The sequence below is a fragment of the Carettochelys insculpta genome, chromosome 4 (genome assembly GCF_033958435.1).
Source record: "Carettochelys insculpta isolate YL-2023 chromosome 4, ASM3395843v1, whole genome shotgun sequence".
In the NCBI taxonomy this organism is placed as follows: Eukaryota; Metazoa; Chordata; order Testudines; family Carettochelyidae; genus Carettochelys; species Carettochelys insculpta.
This window is the reverse complement of record NC_134140.1, coordinates 119941631-119955146: the sequence shown is the minus strand read 5'-3', so window position 1 is coordinate 119955146 and position 13516 is coordinate 119941631. Positions and strand designations below refer to the sequence as shown.

At 39.0% G+C, this 13516-nt stretch overlaps 1 protein-coding gene across 2 annotated transcripts in view; it reads left to right on the top strand.

Moving 5' to 3' along the window:
• Nucleotides 1-13516, top strand: part of CCSER1 (coiled-coil serine rich protein 1) — a 1054165-nt gene that overhangs the window by 504871 nt on the left and 535778 nt on the right. For both annotated transcript variants that reach the window (XM_074993602.1, XM_074993603.1), the window contains exon 7: nt 4250-4327. In XM_074993602.1, the coding sequence (XP_074849703.1) occupies nt 4250-4327 (78 nt within the window). The remainder of the gene's footprint in view (nt 1-4249; nt 4328-13516) is intronic.

Genomic DNA, 13516 nt, shown 5'->3' with positions numbered 1-13516 from the left:
GGCCTAACCAATACCATGAAATTCTCCTTTGAGTTAAACCAGTCTTTGAACCATTTTTCTAATAGACATTGCTATAACCTGAGGTGAGCTACAAATGTATCAACAAAAGCAGTTTTCCTTTTACATTTTGTCTCTTTGGCTGCCCAAAGTAATGTTAAAAATAGTCAATGGAAATGCTGAGTATTGAGTGGGATTTTCAAAGGAGCCTAGCGAAGCTAGGCATCCAGCTTCGTTTGCATTTCTTCAGGAGCTGGCCACCTACTCACTCTGAGCCTTTGTGTTCTTTCTGTATTATCTAAATGATTGTAAAGTGCAATTACTCAAGTGTTTCCAGGATCAGGGCCTAATAGTCTCACTGACAGTTTTTCAAACTGTATCTAAGTGTTAGAAACAAATGAAATAGATGGATTTATAAAATGAATGTCCCCTTTTGGGTTAAATTCACATGTGGTTGTCACACACAGTGCAATTTCCTGCATATCCTTAGGAAACACTTATATAAAGCTGAAATACTTATATATTGTATTGTTTTAAACAAATAGTTTGTGTATGACTGTGCTCTGCTGCATAAAGGAGAGTTACCACATCTTCTTCAGGAACTATCAGCAGTGGATAGTAATCAAGGCAAATGAATCAGGTTGTTTCCACTTCAGAAAAGTACCATCTCCTGGACAAGCTGAGATATACTAGCTCAGTCAGGATTCTGGACACCAACAGCAAAGAAAGGACTTTTGGATACATATCCTGAGTTTAAACTCACATAGGACATTCCTTCTGATCCAGGATACATACAGGGCCCATTGTGCAGAGTGAGGGAGTCAGTCCTTCCTGTGGAAGGATTGGAAGGACTTCTCCTGTTAAGGCCTCTGGTAAGCTTTTAGTATGCCATGTAAGTTTTTAAGAAATGTTTTCTTTGCTGTACTTTCACCTTAAGAATAAATATGCATGCTTGTAAAGAGCTATATTGCAGTTTATAATTGTGAGCCAGTATGCTGTTTATAGGTGTTGAAGAGGAAATACAGCACAGATATTGGCCTCTTGAGGCAGTTTGGCTTACTAGAATTATTACAGTATAAGCAGGAAGAAGGGTTATTTTGAAAAGGGGGTTTGTTCTCAAAAGAACCAGTCTACATGGCTGTGTTTGCTTTTGGAAAAGCCTCTTTCACAGATGCAATCTCACAAGAATATGCAAATCAAGTGTAAGATAAGTAAATCTGAACTTCATTTGCATTTTTTATCTCGCTCTTTCTGCTTCTGAAAGTGGAATGCACTGTAGCCACAGCCATGGAGTAGTTAAGGGGTCTGGAGTCTGACTGGGTGTGCTTGAGGGACCATGGTGAGTGAATACAGGTGCAGTTGCCCACAAAGTGACAAAGGTAATAAACATGTATGCATTTAAAGATTACACTAAATACTTCATCTTTGCCTAGTAAAAGGAAGTTTTGGGAAGAATTAATCAGACAGATGGTGGTGAAGGAGAATGATGCAACTTTTTGTTCTTTGTTCAAATTTATCTGTGAGGATTTATTCCCTTTTACACAATGCTCATTCTGCATTTATCTGAGAATGAGAGAATTAAAATGTTACTCAACCTTCAATAAGGTTAACACCCTAAAGAAGATAAAATTTCCAAAATGCCAGTGTTATGTGGTGTTTTAGAATATGCTAACCATAGCAACATATCTTAAAATATATAGGCAATTTTGGACATGGCAGTTCTCAAATGAGAAAAAATGGGATTGTTGTGCTCCTAATCCTCAAATCGCAGCACCCTGGCCCTGTTCTCTGTGGAATTTCCTGCTTGTCCAGCCAGTGCTCATCTTTTTCACCTGATAAATTCTCTTCCTTTCTCCATATCTCTGCACTTCAAATGCCCAATTAAATTCCACACCCTCTTTCTGAATATCCAATAGAGCTCTAACAACCATCTTCTCCCACTGCAGCAGGCTGCTTTCTCTATCCCTCAGCCCACCACAAACAGGCTGAATAGCTTTCAGGTTTATCAGTGCTAGTGTGTTGTTTATTAGTTATCCTCTACCACTTAAACAGTGCAACTTTGTGAAGCTATATGCAAATGGGGTCAACCTTCCTGCTTACCCCACTCTCTGGAGAGGGAAAGAAAACCCTGGGTCCTGGCAGCCTGCCTTTTGCCCTTTCTTCCTCACCTTGAATTGTGTTCAGCTGATGGGTGAATTGCTCTATTAGCTTGTCAGCAGAAGAATGCATAATTTTAATCTGGTTGTAATAAATTCATGAACAAGCTATTAGCTTGTCAGCACCCCATCTATTTAAGCTATTGAGCCCCCCTCTCCCCTGTAAGTCTACCTCAGTGTGGAATAGCTAGTAGCTTGATGACCAGAATTCTGGGTCAGTTCTAGGCTCTGTGGAGAATCAGAGACAATCCTTCCTCAAGATGCGACTGATTTAGGGTAGGAGATGTCAGTAACAGATCTCGTGAAAAGATAGGAGAATAGCTAACCTCTCTGGCCTCTTCAAAGAGACTCATAAGAATAGCCATGGGATCTGCCCTCAATCCAGAACACAGATTCAGGGGAACAGGCTGAGGTCAGTTCTCTTCCCCATTCCAGGTAGGAAGAACCCAGGGAAAAAGGTTGAACAATCTTGTTTGCTGAAGAAATTGAGCAATCATAACACTGGCTTAGTGCTAGAAAGATTCTGAACAGCTTGTTCATGAATTTATCACAACCAGGTTGAAATTATGCATTTCTGTTTTGAAACAAAATTTAATGTGCAAAATTTTAAATACTTCTTTCAAAAGTTAACCCTAAGATTTTCAAAAGACTTTTTGTTTATTTTTACTTATTCTGCAACTTTTTGATATCATGCTGCTTATATTGTACCTCTAGATTACAAAATGGTGTTGAACAGCGCAACCTATAATACAAATAAAATATCACATGGAAAATATGCTCAATACTCCTCTGCTCTCTATTTATAAAAGATATAAAGGACACAGACTGTCTTCTCTTTTCGTTGGTTATTGTCAAGATTTATTTGTTCTTTGGATCTAATATTCACTGCAGATTCATATATATATATATATATATATATATATATATATATATACAGGTACCAGTCATGTGCATATTATGTATTGTAGGCTTCACAATGGAGGTCTATTTGAATTATGGAGTCTGGTTTCAGTAAAAAGATTGCACAATCACAAGAGAGACTGACTGACTGGGAACAAAACCAGAACATTAGTGGTTTCTGTATTTGAGTAAAGATACTGGAGGGTGTGGGGAGTGTCTGACTAGGGTTACTGAGATACATCCTGAAACTTTCACTGAGGGGATAAACATCTGTACTGGGCTGTGTCTACACTAGCCCCAAACTTCGAAATGTCCATTTTGAAGTTTACTAATGAAGTGCTGAAATACATATTAAGTGCTTCATTAGCATGCAGGCGGCCGCGGCACTTCGAAATTGACGCACCTCACTGCCGTGTGGCTCGTCCTGATGGGGCTCCTTTTCGAAAGGACCCCACCTACTTCGAAGTCCCCTTATTCCTGTGAGCAGATGGCCATTTTGAAGTTTGGGGCTAGTGTAGACATGGCCCTGAGGTGATTTGTCTTACAAAAAAGAGGGTCATACTAGCCAGGTTGAATAAGAAAAATATTTTGGTGAGCTAAGCTTTATTAGGCAGGAAAGTATCTTAAGGTCTGGCTCTAAAATGTGTGTTAGGATTTTGTTTTACATGTAACTATTTCTCTTCCATAAATCGACCTGATACTTCTCAAACCTTTGTAATTTCCTGTACCATAACTTACGTTTGCTATACACTTATTTAGTTGCTGTGGTTTAAACAGAAAGGTGCTTTAAATTGGAACTGGTAAGTAGGAGGTCCTGTTCCTTTTGGTGGAGTTGAACCAGGGACTGAGCATTCCAGGGGGATGCTCAAAGGACATGGGGATTGGAGTGTGTCTTGTAACCTGCAGACAGACAAGAGCCTGAATAGTCTAAGAAGGTTTTTGGTTTTTTTTTAACCTGGAACTGGTGAAGTTAAGGCTGTGCCATCCAATGGATACACACGAGACCACTAAAGTCAGGGGGTATTGAGGTGCCTCACAACCCTCGGATCCACCAAGAAGTGTCATAATTAATCTCCGCTCGGTTTTCTTTTACTGTAGCAGTAGTAGTGATATTAATTGAAGTGGCATCAATTGACTAAACTGCAAAACATGATGTATTCATGTCCCAAACTTAAACTGATGTGTTTTCTTTACAGAGTGCAGATACGAGTCCTGCCAGTAGTACCGCTTCACTTCCTGTTAGCCCACTTACTGAAGAGCCAGTGCCTTTCAAGGTAAAGTGAATTCACTGGAGAATAAATATTTTATCATGGTTGGCTTATGATGTGGTGTTTTTAGTGAAGTGCCCTTACTAGCAGTTCCCTTTCAATAAATTGGTACCAGCTGATGTTTTAGCATTCTTCTAAGGAAGCTGGTAACATCATTGCGTGAATTTGAGAAGACATTGTAAAAATAAAATATTTTGTAGGAGGATTTTTTTTATGATGATGAAAGTTGCATGTCTGAACCATCTTTTGCAAAAACAAAGAAAAAAGCTCAGTCTCCTAAGCTTGATATGTTTATACGCAGCACCTAATATTTTGCTTGGATTTCTGTTTACATTGTTTTAATCTAACTTATGCTGTTGTATGTCAGTTCACTAACCCATCACCATTAATTTTTCTAGCTAGAAAACAGTTTTACATTAGATCTTTTGTAAAACACTGAAATATGATATCAGAGCATTCTGATACCAAACAAGGTTACAAACATTATGTAAGAAAGTATCTCTAAAATATTACTTCATAAATCCACAGCTGGGTCAAAATTTGTAAAGAAATACAACTATTGTAGAAATGAATCAGCTGAACTGGAACTAACATGGGTCAAGTACTACAGATCTGTGGCTAAACCCAACTGAGTATTGCTAAGTGTGCTTTGCCTTCTTGAGAAATATATGCACATTATTGAATATACCTGATTATAATCTTTCCAATATCCCTGCTCCCATGAAGTGAATGATTGTTTTTTCTTAGGTGATGCACTTTTGAAGCTCAAAACAGAGGTGGAACTAAACAACAGCCCTCAGTCTTTGGGATAGAACATTTGCATTGGATTTTGAAATTAAACCAAATTACTAGTCATGATAGGAATCTGGGTGGGTGGGGAGAGATGGTGCTTGGTCCTGCCAAGAGGGCAGGGGACTGGACTCAATGACCTCCCGAGGTCCCTTCCAGTTCTGAGAAGTGTATGTATGTGTGTATGTATATTGCAATAATGAGATGAAATGAGATTATACTAGAAATGATAGATGAGAAATACAAGGAAGAACTCATATGGTAGAAAGTGTATAGACCTCTGTAAACAAAGAAATCCCATAATCCTAATCTTATTATCCAACTAGACTAAATATATACACACACACATACTGCACTCTGTTTTTGCATCCACTCTCTCTTCTTCACAAAGGAATAGAGATTTCAAGGAATTGGTGATAGTAGGGTGCATAGATACAGTCCCTAAGTTTGGTATACCTGGTAGGTAAGTTTCTGTTTACCCTTTCATGGTATCTTTGGGACACCTGAAGAAAACAGTCCTAAATTATTTCACTTGAAACACTTCTGTAATCCTTACTGGAGGCAATGGACTCTTGATACTCTCTCTCCCCTCCCGCTATTTTCCCTTCCAATATGAATCCTGAGCTGCCTGTTTAAGGTGTTTTTAAGTTCTCTTTACAATATTGGACCTGTACTCATAGCTTCAAGACCAAGAATTTGTCCTCATAGCAGAAATAAATGTCAATATTTTTAAATGTTAAACTCCTCATCAAGGGCCAGATTCTGTTATAGACACACTGACTTCATCAGTCCTTCACAACACTCTTAAAATCAGTGATACTACTCACAGAACAAAGTACTACTCAGCATAGTAAGATTAAGGGACTAGCCCTAATAAGTTAATGTAGTCATTTAGGATAAGATCCACAGATGATATGAATCAGCACTCCACTGATTCCAAAAGATTTAAGTCAGATATACTATGTGCTAACTTTGAAAACAAGATGGTATATGAATACCTAAGACTGGTGTATAAAAGAGCCAAATCATGTTGTTCCAAGAAATAGATGTAAATGTTACTTCATTTTAAGTTCATTTCGTTATCCTATGTGCTGTGAAATCAGCATGTTTTGACTACTGTTATTTGCCAGTGGCGTTGTCTTTCATTTCCATTCACTTTTGTAAACCAGACAAGTACTTTGTTCCAGAATTCATGTAAGTTTTGAGGTCAGGAACAAGAAAAAAATCAAATACATTCAAAGCCAATGTCATTAAGTACAAATAAAGGCATATAAAATGCAACCATATTTCTGTTATTGCTTCCTGACTTATTCTAAGAGAAAGCAAAATTGTTCCAACAGTAATGTGAGTGAATGGTTTTGTAAGCTATAACCATTTCCAAATACTGACAGCATATAATATTGGCTTTTAATGAAAGGCAATGTATTACCCTGGCCAGCGTGATCATAATCCTTCCCATATCCCTGCTCCCATGAAGTGAATGATTGGTTTTTCTGATGTGATGCATTTTTGAAGCTCAAAACAGAGGTGGAACTAAACAACAGCCCTGAGTCTTTGGGATAGAGCATTCTCAACGGATTTTGAAATTAAACCAAATCACTACTCACAATTTATTTATGCATTTATTTACAAATTTGACTCCATGAACCAAGGATTAACAGAGCCTGGGAGTGGCTCGAAGCTTACAAAGGCAGCTTCTCTGCCCTGGGTGTTAAGATCTCCCCATTAGACTCTGACAAAGGCTCACATCCGCCTGTCTGAACTGACTTGTTTTTTCCTCTTTTGATAAGTACTATTGATACTGGGCCATTTCCACCTTGATGAATACACCTTGTCAACTCTGGCCCTCCCTTTTACTGAGACTCCACTCTTTAAATACCCCTCTGAAACCACCACCCCCCACTTATGCATCTGATGAAGTGGGTCTTTGCCCACGGAAGCTTATGCTCTAAAATATCCATTTGTCTATAAGGTGCCACACAACTTGTTGTCCTTGAAGCTACAGGCTAACTACCTCTCTGATACTCGTAATAGGAATCTGGGGCAAAAAAAGAAAAAAAGAGATGGTGCTTAGTCCTGCCAAAAAGGCAGGGAACTGAACTCAATGACCTCCCAACGTCTCTTCCAGTTCTGAGATGTGTGTGTGTGTGTGTGTGTGCATGTATATACGTATATTGCAATAATGAGATTATACTAGAAATGATAGAAGAGAAATACAAGAAAGTGTGTAGACCTCTGTAAACAAAGAAATCCCAAAATCCTAATCTTATTATCCAACTAGACTAAATCAAAATTGTAATGCACATGGCCCAAAGGATTTAGCTATATAAATGCAAGTTGGCATTAAGATTTTTGTAACATTAAGGTTGTGATTTTAATCACAGAAAAATTGGAGGCAAAGTTCCCAGAGTAATCCCCAATATAACACTTCCCCTGTCATTCATCACAACCTAGATTAATTTGTGGCCCAGATCCCATATGTTAGAGAGCCTGCTGCACTTTGCAACTTGTAGTGTACGTGATCTGATATGAGGTAGTCTGTGAACTTCAAATTACATGAGAGCAGATTTGGAAAGTCTTAGACATTAGAAATCTAAATAATAAGATGGGTGAACTAGAGTGCCTCATATTGAATTGGAATATATCACAGAAGCTAGCTGGAATGAGGATGCAGTAATATTAGAAAGAGACAACAGGTCAGGCTGTTGTAGGCATGGCACTCTAGGGCTACATCTACACTAGCCCCAAACTTCGAAATGGCCACGCAAATGGCCATTTTGAAGTTTACTAATGAAGCGCTGAAATGCATAGTCAGCGCTTCATTAGCATGCGGGCGGCCGCGGCACTTCAAAATTGACGCGCCTTGCCGCTGCGCGGCTCGTCCCGACGGGGCTCCTTTTCGAAAGGACCCCGCCTACTTCGAAGTCCCCTTATTCCCATCATCTCATGGGAATAAGGGGACTTTGAAGTAGGCAGGGTCCTTTCAAAAAGGAGCCCCGTCAGGACGAGACGCGCGGCGACGAGGCGCGTCAATTTCGAAGTGCCGCGGCCGCCCGCATGCTAATGAAGCGCTGACTATGCATTTCAGCGCTTCATTAGTAAACTTCGAAATGGCCATTTGCGTGGCCATTTCGAAGTTTGGGGCTAGTGTAGACACGGCCTAGGTGAAAAAGCATAGAAGCAAATGAAGTAAAACTCTTCATTGAATCATACTGTACCATAGAATCACTATGGATTGTAATTCCATTTTCATATAATGTAAGAGCAGAGATTTATTACAGACTACCTGACCAGGGTGGTCTTACTGACTGTGAAATGCTCGGGAGGTGAGAGAGGCTATTAAAATAATAATTGTTCAAAAATCTCTCAGTAATAATGGAGGGTTTCAACTATTCCCATGTCGATTAGGTTATATGTCACCTCGGGACAGGATGCAGTGAAAGTTTCTTGATACCTTAAATGAGTTTTCTTGGAGTAGCTTGTTTTAGAACCCAGAGGACTGGCAATTCTTGACTGAGCCCTAAGTGAAGCACAGAAACTGCTCCAAGAGGCTGGACTGTGTGTTAATAGTGACCATAATATAATCAGATTTAACATCCCTGTGGTAAAGAACATACTGCAGCAAGCCAGCACTGTAGCATTTAATTTCAGAATTCAATCTGATGGATTTTTAGGCATCATGTTAAAGGGGACAGTCCCCAAAAGAGGAAGGTAGTTGAACAGAAATTAAATGGTACAGTGTCAAAAGTGAAATACCTGCAATCTGCATGGAAACTTTTTAAAGACACTGTAATGGAGGCTCAACTTACACATATATCCTAGAAACTGTAAAAACATAATTAGGAAGGACAAAAAGAGAATGTGGCAAACAGCTAACCAAAACCTCAACATAGTAGCAACTTATTTTTATGTACATGAGAAGCAGGAAGCCCTCTAAATAACCAATGGGGCCATTGCAAGATCAAGATGCTAAAGAAATGCTCAGGAATAAGACTATCAAAGAGAAACCAAATTAGTTCTTTCGGTCTTCATGGCTGGAAAGGTGAGGGAGATTCCCAAACCTGAGCCATTCTTTTTAGCTGACAAATCTGAGGAACTGTCAAAGACTGAGATGTCATTAGAGGAGATTTTGGAACACACAGAAACAATTATAAAACAGTAGTAAGTCAACAAGATCAGAAAGCATTCACCCAACTGTTCTGAAGGAACTCAGATGAGAAATTGCAGAACTACTATGGTTTCTATGCTGTTCTTTGAATCACCTTCTGCATGAGGTGACTGGAAGATAGCTAATGTGATGCCAAATTTTAAACAGTTCTGCAGGGGTGATTGTTGTAATTATAGGCCAGTAAGTCTAACTTGAGTACTGGACAAGCTGATTAAAACTACAGTAAAGAGCAGAACTCAGAGACACATATATGAACTAAGCTGTCATGGGATAAGAGGGAAGGTCTTCTCATGGATTGGTAGTAAGAAACAGAAGGTAGGAATAAACAGTCAGTTTTGAGAATGGGAAGAACCAAAGGGATCAGTGGTGGGACCAATCCTATTAAAAGTATTCATAAATGACCTGGCTATCGCCTTCTTCACAGAGTGAGCTCTTCCTCAGGTGAATGTGTTTGTGATCTGCCTGAACAGGAATTCTGCTCCTTTCAGGACAGTAGCTGGAGGTCACTGCTGGATAGTTTTTACCTGTTGTGGACAAAGCAATACCTATGTACTTTCCCCACCCCCTTGCCATTGATACCCAAGTTCCTCCTCAAAATTCAGCAGGACAGATTGCTGGTCGTATTGATAGAACCTGCATGATCAAGGCAACATGCTGCTGTTCCTGTCAGTGACCAGGCCCATAACACTCACTCTGATTCCTGACCTGTTGACAGAGGAGTTTGGCAGTCTTTATCACTTGAACCTAGAGTCACTCCACCTTGCAGCATAGACCTTCAGTTCTCAGACTTGGTCAGGGAGGTTTTAATGAGCAGCTGCAAGCCCTTTACTGGGGCCGTCTATTTATCTAAATAGAGCTGTGTCTACACGTGCACGCTACTTCGAAGTAGCGGCACTAACTTCGAAATAGCACCCGTTGCTATTTTCATTTTCAGCTGAATGTCATTTGCTTAAGCTCTGTTTTGTTTGTCCTGTGTTAGAATAAGCCCCTTTGAATTGAAGTTGGCTGCTCTGTCCCACACAAGTAGTGTTTTATAGGACTGAGGTTAAACTTGGGGAAATTCATTCTGAATTTTGTAAATGGTGAAAAGTAAGTAATGACATGAGAACACACAATTAAAATGGAAACTTTCATATAACCTTAATGCTAGCGGTCCTCCTACATTATAATTAATTAGAAACTGATGTGAATTAGATTCACTGATCACTAATTGATCACTAAGTTACAGCCATTCTAAAGTCTAACTTTTATTAAACACTATTTATAGTATATTGAGTATTTATTTAATCACTAGTTCACTAATGGTTCCATTGATTTTTTGTACCTGTGTTTTGAAAACCAACCCAAGGAAGAGGTGTGTATCTGTGTGCATGTGTGGTTGTAGTTGTAGCTTTTGTTTTCGTTTGTCTTGTTTTTGTTCTAAAGATTGACAGCCAAGGAATCATTAGTGGGTTTTTTATTTTTTGCGGTTTTTTGTTTTGTTTTTAAGGACATGATCCTTTTATCTCCTGAGTCCTGCTAAATGTCCACTGTGGTCCACTAGGACCTGGAAGTTTAGGATGTTCAGGCCTTTTACTTTGAGTGGCCAAAATGTGTGCTCATAGCAAATGTTTAAAAAAACAAAAAAAGGAATACTTGCCACCAGTGAATCCCTCTGTTTCAGGTAAACATGTATGTGGGGAGTAGGGAGAACCAGCTCCATAGACTTGGTATTTTGTTTCCTGATTTTAGACAAGCTTGATTGCTCTTTCTGAGTGTGACCCTTACTTTAGGGTTCACAGAAAGAAATTTCACCTTACACTTTCTTTGAATATCTTTCCGTCAATGCTGGTAGGAGAGTGTCTTAACTTCTCTGTCTTTCCGCGTGCCCAAGGTATAGGGATGGGAGATTGTTTCAACAACCACTAATGATGAGTTAATGCAGCTACTATTCAGTTCAAACTTTGTCTAAGGAAGATACAAGTGAGGAAATGATGGTGTAGGTTTTTAAGAGTGTAGGGCTATTTGAAGGCAGAAATAACTTTGCAGTGTCTTGTAATCAATCAACATAATTAAACAGCCGTAAACCTACTGGAAAGATTGGTTTTAATCATGCAGAGGACACCTCTTTTTTTACACACACACACACACACACTTTGTATTTTTATAGTACTACAGGAGTATAATAGCAGTCTTTAAGAAAGGAAAGATGGGTGTCTCATATTTTCCCATGTATATGGAATATATTAGAGTACATCTGACTGTGCACCTGAGTCCATTTGTTCAAGCATTCCTCCTAAACTGTAAGAGCTAGGACAAGCAAATTTGATATGCAGCTTCCTCTTATCCTAACTTTCTAACTTAAGCCAAGGTCAGGTTTGGTTGTGGCAGGAAAATGGGAAGTGCCTGGAATCTTATGGTTTTCCAGAACATGAAAAGAGGGGCACAGAGAGGAGGAATGGCATACATCAGACTTAGCACAGGGGGCAGCAAGTGCAGGGAATAGCAATACTGTAGTGTAGAGGGAACAACTGGGGGCAGCCATGCAGGAAAACAGTGGCCCGATGGGTATGGGACACTTGATCCCATCAGCCACCAGCCAGGGTAAGTGCCCCTGTGCTCCAAAACCTCCTTCCCAGGCAATTGGGAGTGCCAGAAGGGGAGCAGCCACCAAATCAAGTACAGTCCTCAAAATTTACACAACTGAGTCAATGTTGAAAGAGCCTGAACCAAGATTGGCCACAGACATATGATGAACCTGGAATAGGATTTCTGCTCAATAAACCTTACAGAAAAGAGATAAAACAGAGAAATGCAGAGTGGCACTCTGTTTTGGCACACCTAAATCAATGCTTAAAGTTTGAAAACTAGAAAAAAATGCTATAGGAAACAAAATTTACTATAGCTCCTTTTTTGTTAAATCATAACAAATGGTGAGTTTAAATTAAAGAAGAAAATACACTTAATAGAATTCCATTTAAAAATACAGAAAAGGACAAATTTTAACGATCTCCTTTTTAAAGAAATCCTGAATAATAAGCATAATAAAATATCAATGTAATTTGGAAAAACAGATTATAGTTATTTAAAACATGTACATTTTCCTTTTGTTAAAAAAATAATTAAGTTGAGGCCTGAGACAATGCTGGCTTGGGAAATCTGCTACTTACATATATTTGTTCAGTACCTAGAACAATGGTGTTCCTCATCTGACTGGTTTATAGTTGCTATCACAGTATGAAGGTTGTTAATGTTGAACTGCATTTGAGATACATCTTTGATGTTAAACCTATCTGGCTAATTGGACATTAAATATAAGAAACTTATCCCTGTGTCCTTTCTGTACTACTTTGACAGAGCTGAGAATTTCATTCATCATTTATTATCCCAGACTGCGGTGCTCTGCCTTCTGTAATTAGTACTCCTGATGGTAATTCTAGAGTGAGAAATGACAGCAGCAGCACAAGTAATGAAAGTGAGCAACCCTTGGCAGTGCTTCTGAAAGGGAGGATAATAGTTTTCCCATTCATTCCCCAGCTCTTTTCTGCAAATCAGTTTCTGTGGGAGTTGTAAGCTGGATATTGGCTATATTAACAACCTTTGCAAGTACTAGAGCATGTGACTCTTCAGTAGCCAGTGGCATTTTTGTGTAGATATTTATCCTGAGAATTACTTTCAGGCAAATAACCAAGCTGATATTTTATAACAGTACGTGCAAGAGTAATCATTAGTTCTGGTTAACATAGTCCAAATGCTTTTTGGCTGGTTGCTTTGTGGATCTAGTTAAAGAATGAGCCCTTGTTTTAATGTACCTATTGATTTTTGATAATCTCTATTATACGAGAGTACAGTCCATTCCTGATGACACAGAGCACATTTTCACAGCGTTAATTAACATTATCCAGTCTACGTTTTAAGCATTTGGGTGCACATTCTTGAGTGAGATCATTTTAAATGGAACAATTCTTTCTTCTCCAAAAACATGTCCATCAATAGGCACAGTGGTGATCTGTCCTATTGAACAGGTGCAGATATAGGCTTCGAAGGCTATCACTCATGAACCCAAACCTTCATTGCCTCAACAGTCTGCCTGAAATGAATAGTGTGCGGGCACAGTAGCATTTGGTTTTGGTCTTTAGTAGAAATTACAAAAATATTCCTATAGAAGGTTACTTAAATAGCCATATGTGAGAACTGCTGGACCTGGATAAGTAGATTTTTTCCTTTTTTTAATTTTGTATTTTTCTCTTTCTTTTGGG